The sequence below is a fragment of the Corvus cornix genome, chromosome 20, assembly GCF_000738735.6.
Source record: "Corvus cornix cornix isolate S_Up_H32 chromosome 20, ASM73873v5, whole genome shotgun sequence".
NCBI classification, from domain to species: Eukaryota; Metazoa; Chordata; class Aves; order Passeriformes; family Corvidae; genus Corvus; species Corvus cornix.
This window is the reverse complement of record NC_046349.1, coordinates 7,307,537-7,320,322: the sequence shown is the minus strand read 5'-3', so window position 1 is coordinate 7,320,322 and position 12,786 is coordinate 7,307,537. Positions and strand designations below refer to the sequence as shown.

Here is a 12,786-nt window from a genome sequence, read left to right as displayed (position 1 = left end):
CAGGAGTCTCTGGTACCAGAGCTGGACTGCACTGCTTCACTCCAGACAGCTCTAGTTAAGGGGATTTAACTCTTTAAATGTCTTTTCTTTATGGTGGTCTTTTTCTCCTTGGAAACATTCCCGAGCTTTGGAGCCTGGGAAATATTCCCAGCCTGGGTGCGCCAGAGCGGCGGGACGCGCCCGCCTGGCGCAAAACCCGGCACTTTCGGCGTTGGCGGAGTGCGGGGCGCCCGGTGCGGGGCGCGGCGGGGCCCCTTTGTCCCGGCTCCATCCGGGAGCGGCGGCGCGGGGCGGGCGCGCCCGTTGCCAGGGAAGCGCGTCACGGGCGGGCGGAGCGGCCGCGCCGCTTCCGGGGCCGCGGGAGGAGCGCCCGAGCGGCTCCATGGTGACGGCGCAGGTGAGTCCGGCCCGGCCCCGCGTCGCGCCCGCACCCCGCCCCGAGCATCCCTAAGCCCCCGGGCCGACGCGCCGCGGGCCGGTGACAGCTCGCTGCCCCCCGGCCGCCCCCGGTGCCTCGCGTGGGCACGGCCCGGACCGCGGTGGGGCGGCCGGGACAGCGAGCGCGGGAGGCGGCGGGACCCGCCCGCGGCCGGGCTGCGGGGGCGATGCCGCGGCCGGGTGGCCTCGTTCGCGTGGGTGTCCCCCGCTCCCGGTCCTTCTCCCTCGCGGTCCTTCCCCCTCTCCACGAGCGCGCTCCGCTGTCCCGGGCCCCCTTCCCTGCAGCACCCGGTGTCGCAGCCGCGAGGGCGGCGGGGGATGCTCGGGTGAATCCGGGAACGAGCCCGCGGTCCCGGCTCCCCGGGGGAAGGAACACCCGTGGGATGCCGCGCTGAGGCGATAGCGGTGACCACAAGTGACCCCAGACGCTGAGTGAAATCAGGGCACACCGTGGCACAGGTGGCACGGGGATGTCCTGCCCGGCCTGCGGAGCGTTTGGCAGGGAGGCGAGAGGAGAACAGCAGCACAAAGGGTGGTTTGGCTTGGGAAGGACGGAAAGACACAATTCAACCGTGACATTACGAAACCACAAATATTTGAAAGATTTGAATGGCAAGAAGCAATGGAATGTTTCGAGTGGTACCTCGGGATGTGCAGAGACGCAAGGGAAGGGTTTGGGCAGTTCTGAGAAAATCTTTCAGAGATGTTTAAGCTTAAGGCAGGAAGCAGAGTGTCCTCAGGACATCACCTGTCAGGGCAGGTGGCGGGGGTGAGCACAATTCCTGGGACACTGCTGTCCAAGACAGCCCCTCCCAACCCTGGAAGTTTCTGAGGAAAAGTGGTTGCCTCAGTTTGCATTCAGGTTGTGGCATTGGTCATTTTTTCAGGCGCAACCTTGTGTTGACTGAAATAAATGAAAATGCTTCAGTTTCTGCCCGTCCTTCCCTCTTGGTCACCAGGGGCACATTTGCAAGTGCCTCCATCTCAACCTTGACTTGTAGGGACCTGGCCCAGGTCACTTCAGGCTGAAGTAATTTCATAAAAAAATTCCCATCTTTGATGGAGAAGAGTGGATGGCACGGCAGCATTCCCAGCTTTCCTGCCATTCATGTCCAGCCACTCTGGCAGCTCAAACATTGCCCTGGAGTTTCTGGGGAATACAAACACTGCTAACTAATTGGTTTTATTTTCCAGTTACACACTTGGATAAATCTGAGAAGAACCATAATTTGTTATGCTTCCAGTAAACTTCACCGCAGTAGCTAAAATAATTGGAGATGATTCGTGATGGATTGTTATGAAAATAGCCCAAATCAGGGGTAAAATCAGTTGTTTGTGACTATAAAAAGAGACTTGCAAGTGAAGTGGGGAAAGGTTTTAAAAGCTGATGGTGAGGAGGTACACCCAGATGAGCAGCAAATGTGCAACATAATTTTTGTTCAAGGTGTACCTCTGGCAAGACTAAGTGAACTCTGATCATTTAATATTTGTCATAGTTGCTTACAAAAGTGACACTTCTCATCAGAATGGTATTTTAGATATTCAATATATAAAATAAATCCATGCTCTCCTTGTCAGAACTTGTGCCTAATTCGAGTATTTGCCAGTGTGAACATGCAGATACGTGACACAGTGGTTGTCATGTGACCTTGTCAGAAAATTGTCTCTTGTGAACTTGAATTACAGGAATGTCTCTGGGAGCTGTGGAAGGACATGCGTGTATTAATGTATACAAGTCCTCAGGATGAGAAGAGGGAGGGTTGTTTTTTGTGATTCTGCCAAGATTTGTCCTCGTTTCACTTAGTCTTTCTGTGTTCATGCTCCAGAATTCGTGTTTGCTGTGGGTCAGACAGGAAGGTCACCTTTATCTGGAGCTGTCAGTTAGGAGGGAAGTGGTTTCATTCAGTAGCTACCCAAAATTCCTGTAGCAGTTTAAACTCACTGTGCAGGGTGTAGAGTGAATTCTGAATGACTGTCCAGTTCAATGCTTTTATGGAAAGAATGAGAAGCAAAGAGTTTCCCCCTGCAGACCCAAGGAAATTCCCAAGGCCGTACTGAGCTTTTTGTACAATTTTTAACCATATTTATCCGCTACTTCTGTTTTACTTTTTCCAGTCTGACTGTCTGTATGTTGGGCTAGAATTGTGCTTCCTTTCCCATCCACTAGGTCTGGTCCTGAAGTTCTCTGCCACCTTGTTGGAGAAGCTCTCCTGATCCATGCAATTATCGAGTAAAAAACAATTAGACAAAAATCCCTGTTTCCTGCTGATCCAGCTGGGAACAGTGAACACATCCCAAGGAGGCCACACCTGAACATGTGCCAGCACTACCTTGGACTCCCTGTGTGTATTAGTTTTACACTTAGTTCCAGCTGGCAGAAGGACCTCAGGGCTCTTCTTGGAAGATATTTTGGAAATAAAAAGCGTTATTAGAAGCCACATGGCATTCCCCAAGCTGTGCCATTGAGATCTGCTGTGTAGGCTTTAGCAGTGACTGCTTTAGCAGGAACACAGGCTTTTTGCTCCATTTTCAGTGGCAGCTCATCTTGCTGATGACTGGAGGATGCACCAGTGTGTTCTTCTGTCTACCCAGAGTCATGAACGGCTTGGATCTGTGATCTGGGTTTATGCAATATGAGTTTAGGTTGATGGTGAGTCCTGTAAACCTGATGCAGTTGGAACACCAGAGCAGGAGTGATGTCAGTAGGTCAGTGTAGTTGAGCAGGGCTGGCTTTTGTGGGGAATCCTGATAAAAGTGTATTGCCAAAAGAAATGATAATAGCAGACTTGTGCTCCAGAGAGAGCAAGGCTGTATTAGATTTTCAAACTGGGAGATTTAAAACAAAAGGCCTGACTGCAAAAAAAAAAAAAAAAAAGCAAAGTATTCTTTTTATAAATAGTTTAAAAAGGCTTATTATTATTTTTGAGGGTCAAGAAAAGGATCTTTACCAACTGTAAAGATGTGATTCAATGATGAATTTTTGCAGCAGAGCTTGTAAAAATGATACCATTTGATGCATAGCCTTTGGTAAAATAATTCTGTCTCAGTTCTTCTGTCTCAGTTCAGGCCTTTACAGGGGTTTCATGTTGTACGTTATTTTAGTTCTTCAAAATCCCTTGCAGCTTAATGAATGCAAAATGCTGCTCAAATCAATGAAGCAAGTCTTTGGCTTTGTGAAAAGTTGTCCTTGCAGTAAACTGCCTTCAGACATTCCTGCTTTGTTTTTGTTCCAGGTTTCTAGCACGGGATCATCCATCAGTCGGATCGCACCAGCCGCAGCCCTGCTGTCATGTCTAAGTCAAAGAGCTCCGAGTCCGTGCGGGTGGTCGTGCGCTGCCGGCCCATGAACAGCAAAGAGAAAACCGCTTCCTATGAAAAAGTTGTCAATGTGGATGTCAAGTTAGGGCAGGTCTCAGTGAAGAATCCACGGGGATCATCTCATGAACTGCCTAAAACTTTCACCTTTGATGCTGTGTATGACTGGAATTCCAAACAGGTCGAACTCTACGATGAGACCTTCAGACCTCTCGTGGACTCTGTTCTGCAAGGGTTTAATGGGACAATCTTTGCCTATGGGCAGACTGGGACAGGGAAAACGTATACGATGGAAGGGGTGCGTGGTGATCCTGAAAAGAGAGGGGTCATCCCCAATTCATTCGACCACATCTTCACCCACATCTCTAGATCTCAAAATCAGCAATACTTAGTTAGAGCGTCTTATTTGGAAATTTACCAAGAAGAAATCAGAGACTTGTTATCAAAGGATCAGTCCAAGCGGCTGGAGTTGAAGGAGAGACCAGACACGGGGGTTTTTGTTAAGGATTTGACCACCATTGTTACGAAAAGTGTCAAAGAGATAGAGCACATCATGAATTTGGGAAACCAGAACCGCTCCGTTGGTGCCACCAACATGAACGAGCACAGCTCTCGATCTCACGCCATTTTCCAGATCACTATCGAGTGCAGCGAGTTGGGACTGGATGGAGAGAACCACATCCGTGTTGGGAAGCTCAACCTGGTCGACCTGGCAGGCAGCGAGCGGCAAGCAAAGACCGGGGCACAGGGGGAAAGGCTGAAGGAGGCCACTAAAATCAATCTCTCCCTCTCAGCTTTGGGCAACGTTATCTCTGCACTGGTAGATGGCAAAAGCACGCACATTCCATACCGGGACTCCAAGCTGACCAGGCTACTTCAGGACTCATTAGGTGGCAACGCCAAAACTGTGATGGTGGCCAATATAGGCCCTGCCTCTTACAATGTAGAGGAGACACTGACCACACTGAGATATGCCAACCGTGCCAAAAACATCAAGAATAAGCCACAAGTGAACGAGGATCCTAAGGAGGCTCTGCTGCGGGAATTCCAGGAAGAGATTGCTCGGCTCAAGGCACAATTGGAAAAACGGTCTATTGGCAAAAGAAAGAGGAGAGAAAGGAGAAGGGAGGGTGGGGAAGAGGAGGAGGACACTGAAGAGGGTGAGGATGAAGGAGATGACAAAGACGATTATTGGAGGGAGCAACAAGAAAAGCTGGAGATTGAGAAGAAAGCTATAGTCGAGGATCACAGCTTGGTAGCAGAAGAAAAGATGAGGCTGCTGAAAGAGAAGGAAAAGAAAATGGAGGACCTGAAGCGAGAGAAGGAAGCAACAGAGATGCTGAGTGCAAAAATCAAGGTAGAATTCTTCCTTGTCATACTCTTTGAAAGCAGTTTGTTTAAGCTGTGGGGAAAATAAAGGGTTTCCCAATTTGGAAAGATATTTCACAGGAAGTTTCCAGGACAGTGATTTGTGTTTCGTTTGGAAGATTTTAAAATAAACTATTTCTAGCCAGAAGCTGAAATGTCCACTATTAATTACATGTTTCAATGTTCATGAGTTGTTTCATTGTTCTTATGTGCTGATCTTAAGCAATTGGCACGATAAAAGACAATGCATCTTTTCACAAGCTGTGGCACAGGAAAAGTTTCGTTCTGTCACAGATCATTAACAAGTTCTTTACAGGGGAGCACACATTTTGGTTCTCCAGCTTTGCCACACATTGCAGTGGGGACTTTATTCTAAACAAGTTACTGTTGCATTAATCCCACAGTTTTATAGGAATTTTAAGAAATGGGGATTCTTGTAGCAGCTGCCTTGAAAGAGAAGGTTAAATGAGGGAGCTGCCCTGAAGAAGTTGTATCCATAGGAGAGAAAGTTACCTTCTGTGGTCACTGAGAGAAACTTCTGACCCTGGTTTTTCCTTTCAGACAATGGAAAGCAAGCTGCTGGTGGGAGGGAAAAATATTGTGGATCACACAAATGAACAGCAGAAAATCCTGGAACAGAAACGACAGGAAATTGCAGAACAGGTACAAGGAAGGAGATTTGTTATTTTGTATAAAAGGCCTTGCTGCGGAACTTTTGTAAAACATTGTGTTGGGGAAATTACCAGAAAAATTTTCCAGGGTTAACCCTAAAATTGGTTTAATGGCAATCATTTATTGAAAAGAAGGGGGAAGGGCTTGTGTCAGATTAGTCATTATTTGAAATATGTAAAGAAGGTTTATCACAGTTTTATTCTAGCTCTTCATGGTAAAGATTTGCTTCCTATCTTGATTGAAGCTGTTTGTAAGTGAAGAAATATTTCTAAGACATCTCAGAGTACCAGTTTGGCCTTTAGCTCAAGAGAGGGGTCTTTACTCTGCGCTAAAAGTTCATTTTCTGCTATGCAAATTCTGTTGGTGATTCTTAAATACAGTAACCAGTACGAACTGATAAAAAGGAAAGAAAAAAATAACCTAAAAATGGCATTTTGTTCCTTTAGTTGAAGCTTGAGTCTTGTTCACACTGTCTGATTTTAATTGCAAAATAAGGACAAATAAGAGTTAATGCTTCTGGTATTTCTATGGCAAGAGATAGGAAGAACTGGAAGGCAGGGAAGGAAACCCATCCTGAGCATTGGTATCATGTGTGTCAACTGGAGGTGACAAGGTAATTGTGGTCTTTAATGCCATCTTGTCACATTCTTCAGAAACGTCGGGAGCGAGAAATCCAGCAACAGATGGAAAGTCGGGACGAGGAAACACTAGAGCTGAAGGAGACCTATAGTTCTCTGCAGCAAGAGGTGGACATAAAGACCAAAAAACTCAAAAAGGTAAAAAGAAAATGATTCCCTGTCTACCAGGCTGGGAATAAAATCAACTTGTGTGTGAAAGTGAGAGGAGCATTGGCAAGTGACAGATTTTGGCTCTTGTTGTGTGCTCCAGTTATTTTCCAAGCTGCAAGCTGTGAAGGCAGAGATCCATGATCTCCAAGAAGAGCACATCAAGGGGCGCCAGGAAATGGAGCAGACCCAGAATGAACTCACCAGGGAACTAAAGCTAAAGTAAGTCCCATCACTTCATTGCCTGCTATTAACTGTAACAGAGAGGGTGTCTCGGGGTGGGGAGTGGAGGGACTGCCTTGCACGTACTTGTGGAATAAGATTTAAACACGAGAAAACTAAACCATTCCTCCTTTTCCAGGGTTGTATTACATCAGTGGGAGAGGAGCAGTGAGGAAAGTCATGTACTAATTATGTCTCTTGTATATCTCTCATTTCTGTGGTTGCATGTAGGCACCTGATTATTGAAAACTTTATTCCCTTGGAAGAAAAGAATAAGATCATGAACAGATCATTCCTTGATGAAGAGGAAGACAACTGGAAACTACATCCCATAACCCGTCTGGAGTGAGTGTACTTCTGCTCTTTTCTCGGGATGGAATTACAGGTCACAGGAAACCCTCTAGCTGTCAAGAACAAAAGAGGGATTGAATTGGGGATTTAAACTGGCCCTTTAGAGTTCACAGCTTCTTGATGCATAATAAAATAAACCAAAACAATTTGTTCCTCTTAATAGGTGCTGTAAAACAGAAATGTACAGTTAGGAGAATTCTTGGAAGATTATGATTTTTCTAATAAACAAACCCAATAATTATATGTAAAATATATGTAATAGTGCATTCACCATTAAAATAGCAGTGCATTCCTATCATATTTCTTTCCTGCTCCTACAAATGCAGCTTGGGTGGTTTCTGCTGTGTTGAAACAGATTTCTGCATGGAATTTGCAGATGTTGTAGCTCATAAACTCCAAGAGGAGCCTTTGGTTTTAGGGTATAACAGACTGAGTCTCTGTTTTCGTCTAGTAACCAGCAGATGATGAAAAGACCAGTATCTGCTGTGGGGTACAAAAGGCCCCTGAGCCAACACGCCAGGACGTCCATGATGAGTCATACAGAGGCTCGGTACAGGGTAAGCCCACATGTGGTTGAACCTTTGTCTCTTCAACCTCCTGATCAGGGGAATGTGAATTCCAGAGGGGATTGTGTGTTCTTCTTTGAGATGTAAATTTGTAGTGTCCTGCATACATTTATAAAGTACTTGAGATTAAGTTTCTGGAGGGAAAAGTAGCAGTTAGTATGAAAACATGGAGACTTTGATTGTGCTTTTCCTATCTCAGGCAGAGAACATCGTGTTACTGGAACTGGACGGGCCCAGTCGAACAACAAGGAACTATGAAGGCCCAGCCATCGCTCCCAAGGTTCAGGCAGCTCTGGAAGCAGCTCTGCAGGAAGAAGATGAGATTCAAGTGGACGCCTCAACCTTTGAGAGCACTTCAAATAAAAAATCAAAACCCAGGTGAGTTAGACCTTCCCTGAGCAGACTGGCCCACAGGAGAGGTGCAAGTGCAGTTGCTGTTGGTCAGCACTTCTCATCAGTGAAGTGAAGCTGAGCTTTGTAGATAAGCAAAGAAAGAACGGAACATAGAATCATAGAGTCATTAAGGTTGGAAAAGACCTTTAAGATTTGAGCCCAGCCTTCAACCAAATCCCACCATGCCACTAAACCTTATCACAACTTCTCATTTTTTGATCACTTCCAGGGATGGAGATTCCACCACTGCCCTGACCAACCTGTGCCAGGGCTCAACCACTCTTGCAGTGAGGAAATTTTTCCTAATTTTGAGCCTAAACCTCCCCTTGTAGGATTTGAGGCTGTTTTACCTTGGTCTGTCAACTTGTTACTTATAGAAGAGGCCAACCCCCACCTCCCCACAACCTTCTTTCAGGGTGTAGGACATAGGACAGAAAAAAAGCTGAAACTGTTTATTAGAGAAAAACTCCAGTAAAAAAATCAGCTTTTTGAAGATTAATTGTGGAAAGTAACAGGTGACATTGTCAGAGCTTTTCTTGTTTATATTTTAATTTTTGCTTCCTCAGACCAAAAACTGGAAGGAAATCGGCGGCATCCTCATCAGGATCAGGCACCCCCAGTTCTCAGCTCTACCCACAGTCACGAGGGCTGGTTCCAAAATAAAACCAGCAACTCCTCTCCAGGGAGGGAACAGCCTTTACCTTCTGGGAGCAGAGACAAGGACAAACCTGCAGAGAGAGCTCCTGGCCAGCCTCCAGCCCCTTTCCCTGGAGATGGCCTTGTTGCTGTTTAACTGACTCGGGCCAGTCCAGGGGCACTGAGCCATGGGAAGATCTGTGCTTGCAACTCAGCATTTGGCCTCTGTGGGAAATGGATTTTAGTTAGGAAATCAAAAATGCATGAGGTACGTTACAGTGTGTTAGGAGCAATGGGAAGCATGGGGATCACCTCACAGCATCACCGTCCTCCTCCTGCACCAGTCCTTCTGCTGCACGAGGCTTTTTGGCTGTTGGGCACTAAGAAGACAGAGTTGGAAGTAATCTCAGCAGAACCACCAATCTCCAGGTCCACAGTGAGAACCAAAAGAGGCTAAAAAGCAGAGGATCTGTTCAAACTTGACAAGGTGCATGGTTCTTCCTCTTCCTGCTTGAGAGACTGGCATCATCACCTGGGGTACAGGCACTGGTCTGAACAGGCAGGATGGCAGTGGCCAGCGTGTCCTCACCACCACACAGCTGTGCCTCCCCATAGGGCTGTAGGACAGAAAAGGGTCTTGAAAACAACTCTGTGGTCTCCAGAAAGGAAGCAGTAGAATCTGAAGTCCTTTCTTTGTTTACAGGCATAAGTGAGAGCTCCTCTAAGCTGACCTACAGACCTCACCCCTACCAACAGGAACCACCTTGTCAAAGAACACCTCTGCACGCCAGTGTCAGCTCCACAGCTTTCCTCCTCTCTCTTGCCTCCATCTTTACCCCTGGCATTTAAAACCAGTCTCCATATGACATCTTTAATGGCATATGGCCATTTTCTCATGCCTCCTACTGTTGATGGAAGACATAGCATTAGCTCAGAGCTCTCCCTGCCAGGCTCAGACTCTCACCTGGGCAGAGAACTGGAACTTGGAGCTGCCTTTGAGTGTACTCCTGGGAGTTTGTTCCCTTCTCTTGGTGTCTAAGGAGGTTCAGCATTCAGTGCCTCTTGTGCCTCACCTGTTCCATGTTAAGCAGCTTTCTCTCTGCACCTCCCAGTCCACTCAGAGCCACCTAACCAAGGCTGGTGGTGGAAGCTGGTGTTAATTCCAGGGGTTTTACTTCGAAAACAAGGGAGGAAGAGGTCCTGCTTTTGACAGTCTCCTTGCAAAGCTGCCCTATGACTAAAGCAGGCTCGTGTAGCAGGGTCGAGGGAGGTGAACTCCATGCTAAGGACAGAGTAAGGTGTCCCTGTCTAGTGTCCCACAGCTCATTCATAAGTTTTAGTTCACTGTATATTGAGACTTGGGATGTTACTTTTCCTGGTTGCTCTTGGCTGTCATCCTGTGAACGTTTTTACCTGTTTCCCTCACTGATGACTTCCTCCAGACTGACACATGTGAGTGTGTGAGGACTTGCCTGGTTGTAGAAATGCTCTGATGTGTGGACTCTGCCTTGTGCTCGTTAATTGTCCACAGAGTGACTTCACCCAGGCTGGAGAACTCCTTTCTACTGACCCCCTGAGCAGGAGGAACTGAGTACTCAGCACAGCTCACTTGTGCATCCTGCAGGCACGGTGCCCAGGTGAGCCAGGTGGGCCCCTTGAACACCAACTGGGCTGCTGCAATCCATGGGCTGCTTTCCTGGGCCACAGGGTTAATGTATGTATACACATATATGCACACATATATATATTAGTTTTGGTGGAGGAAGGAAGGATTTGCTTTTAATTGAGAGAGCAGGCATATGACCAATTTCTTTCAACCTGAACGTGGAAACCCAGCGTAATCTTCATTTTTACAAAGCACTGTTTATGTCCAGAGAGCCTTTTAACTGGCTCTTGTTGCATAATATAACATCAACTTCTCTTCCCTCTCCTCCCTCTTTCTCTCCAGCACATAATCTTCTGTACTAGGACATTTTAAAAGATGATTGTATGGTTTAAGTGCTCAGAGACTTGAAATTAAACAAGGGGGGTGGGGTGGGGGGAAATGTTTAAAACCCTGCAATAGCAGCACAGTAGATAACCACGTCTATGTACATACCTAAGTACACATGTTTTTTGTGAATAATGCATACACAGACACATCCATGTCTGCACATGTGCACACTCTTCCTCAGTTGCTACTATTCCATAGGGAATTCTAGTCTATATTAAACTCATATGCTGGAAACTGCCCTCGTGGCAGGGCTGGTACCGTGGAACTCTGCAGTGCAAACCTGTTTTCATGTTGATGAGCCAGCTGGTGTCAGAAAGGCTCTGCTTTTAACTCTGTAGAAATTCATTAGCAAGGTGAAAGAAACTCAGTAGAGTGGAAAAGAAAAAATCTGCATATTTAGTCATTGTATGTAAATTGGGGCTTTGGGTGGAGATTTGGTCAGTGTGTTCATGGGCAATCTCGGCCTGTTACAGAAGCTTTTGGATTCTCATTCCAATGGACTTAACCCTCACCAGATGCTCAGTAGCACTGATATTAAGATACATTGTCTTAAGCTGTACAAAACATACTGAGCTCTGGTTTGAAGCTTTTAAGAAACATTCCTGCCGAGTTTGCCCTTTTCTGGTGTTATCTGAACCATCTGGGCTTCCTGCTGGTTAACCAAAGGCAGGAAATCCAGCTGGAGTCCTGGAAGAGGCCCTGGGACAGCCATGCGCCGTCACCTTTTCTTCTTAGGAATGTTTAACATTCAACATAATTGTCTTTGCTCTGATCTGTATAATGGGATCTTTTTTTTGAAAAAGTGGCATGGAGCAGGAGTCGGCCAGTGGGAGCAAGCGCCCCAAGACACTGAAGCATAGGAATTAAAGCACTTTGTTAAATCCTTAACTTAGGTCTAGCGCCTTTTAAAAAATATTTGCATGCTGCTTGAATCTTCTAAAACACATACCTCTGCCAGAGCACCTGGGGCTGCGCCGGTGCCTTATACAGATCAGAGCAGGCAGTGTTCAGTCAGTTTTAGGTGTGTGAGTCTGCCCTCGCTGAACACGCAGCGCTGGAGTTTCAATGAGGCACCTGTGTACCTGGACCTGTCCTCTCTCCTGTCTGTGCTGGGCAATGTGCACCAGTCTTTAAACAGTTCAGTGTAATTCCTGGGGGTCTGTTCCTGCTGTGTTCAAAGACAGATTGGAAAAGAGAACCTGCAAAAGCCATAATTAGCTACGGAGATGGAACTGAAATGAGAACACTGGTCCTGCCTGCTGCACTGTGCAGCGGGGGGTTGACTCTCTGGGGTCCAGGTGCTTACTGCCTTCTCCAGCCCCCTTTCTTTTTGAAGAGGTGACCCAGGATCCTTCTATGGGCACAGCTGTCGATGACAACTCTCAGCTCCTTGGAGATACACCCACCTGCGCCTTCTCTTAGGTGATCTGTAGAAAAAGAACCTGTCCATAGTTCTGTCCATAGTTTTACAGCTTATATTTATTTGTATCATCTCTTTTGTCTAGGAATGTAAAGTGATCCTAAAATACAACGTGTAATAAAGTCAATAAGATTTATTGCATCTATCAAAATGTGTGGTTTTCATTGTTACTTTGGGGCAGGGCTCGGTGACTTCATGTTTTATAAAGCTTCGTCTTATTTTTCTTCAATTAAAAAAAAGAAGTGTCTGTGCAAAGTAAGTGGAAAAATGTAAATATGAGTAGAACTGCGATGAGTATTGTAAAGTGTGTGTATATAAATATATATATATAAAAAATACGAGTAGAAGGTGCTGATGCTTGGCATGTGGCACCTTGGGAACCAGAAATGGTGGTGAAACCCCGCCTGGATCCCAGTCCAGGGTGGGCCCCCGGCCTCGGTGCTTCATTGCTTGCTACGGCAACGGGTGGTGCCGATTTAAACCAGTCTTTTTCCGGCACCGTGGGGAGAAAGAACCTCGGGGCATAACGGAGGAGTATGTCCAGAGAAGGGAAACGAAGGTGGGGAAGTGTCTGTAGCACATGTCCTGTGAGGAGCGGCCGGAGGAGCTGGGAGTGTTTACCCTGGA

The 12,786-nt window shown here is 46.7% G+C and overlaps 1 protein-coding gene across 1 annotated transcript; it reads left to right on the top strand.

Annotated features, from left to right (window-relative positions):
• Window positions 1-330: 330 nt before the first annotated feature.
• Window positions 331-12,310, top strand: KIF3B (kinesin family member 3B). The gene is made up of 9 exons (XM_039563507.1): window positions 331-397; window positions 3,672-5,110; window positions 5,683-5,784; window positions 6,447-6,569; window positions 6,682-6,800; window positions 7,032-7,145; window positions 7,603-7,708; window positions 7,917-8,095; window positions 8,677-12,310. Exons 2-9 carry the CDS (start codon window positions 3,728-3,730, stop codon window positions 8,771-8,773), a joined length of 2,223 nt encoding a protein of 740 aa, XP_039419441.1. The 5' UTR covers window positions 331-397; window positions 3,672-3,727; the 3' UTR covers window positions 8,774-12,310.
• Window positions 12,311-12,786: the final 476 nt, after the last annotated feature.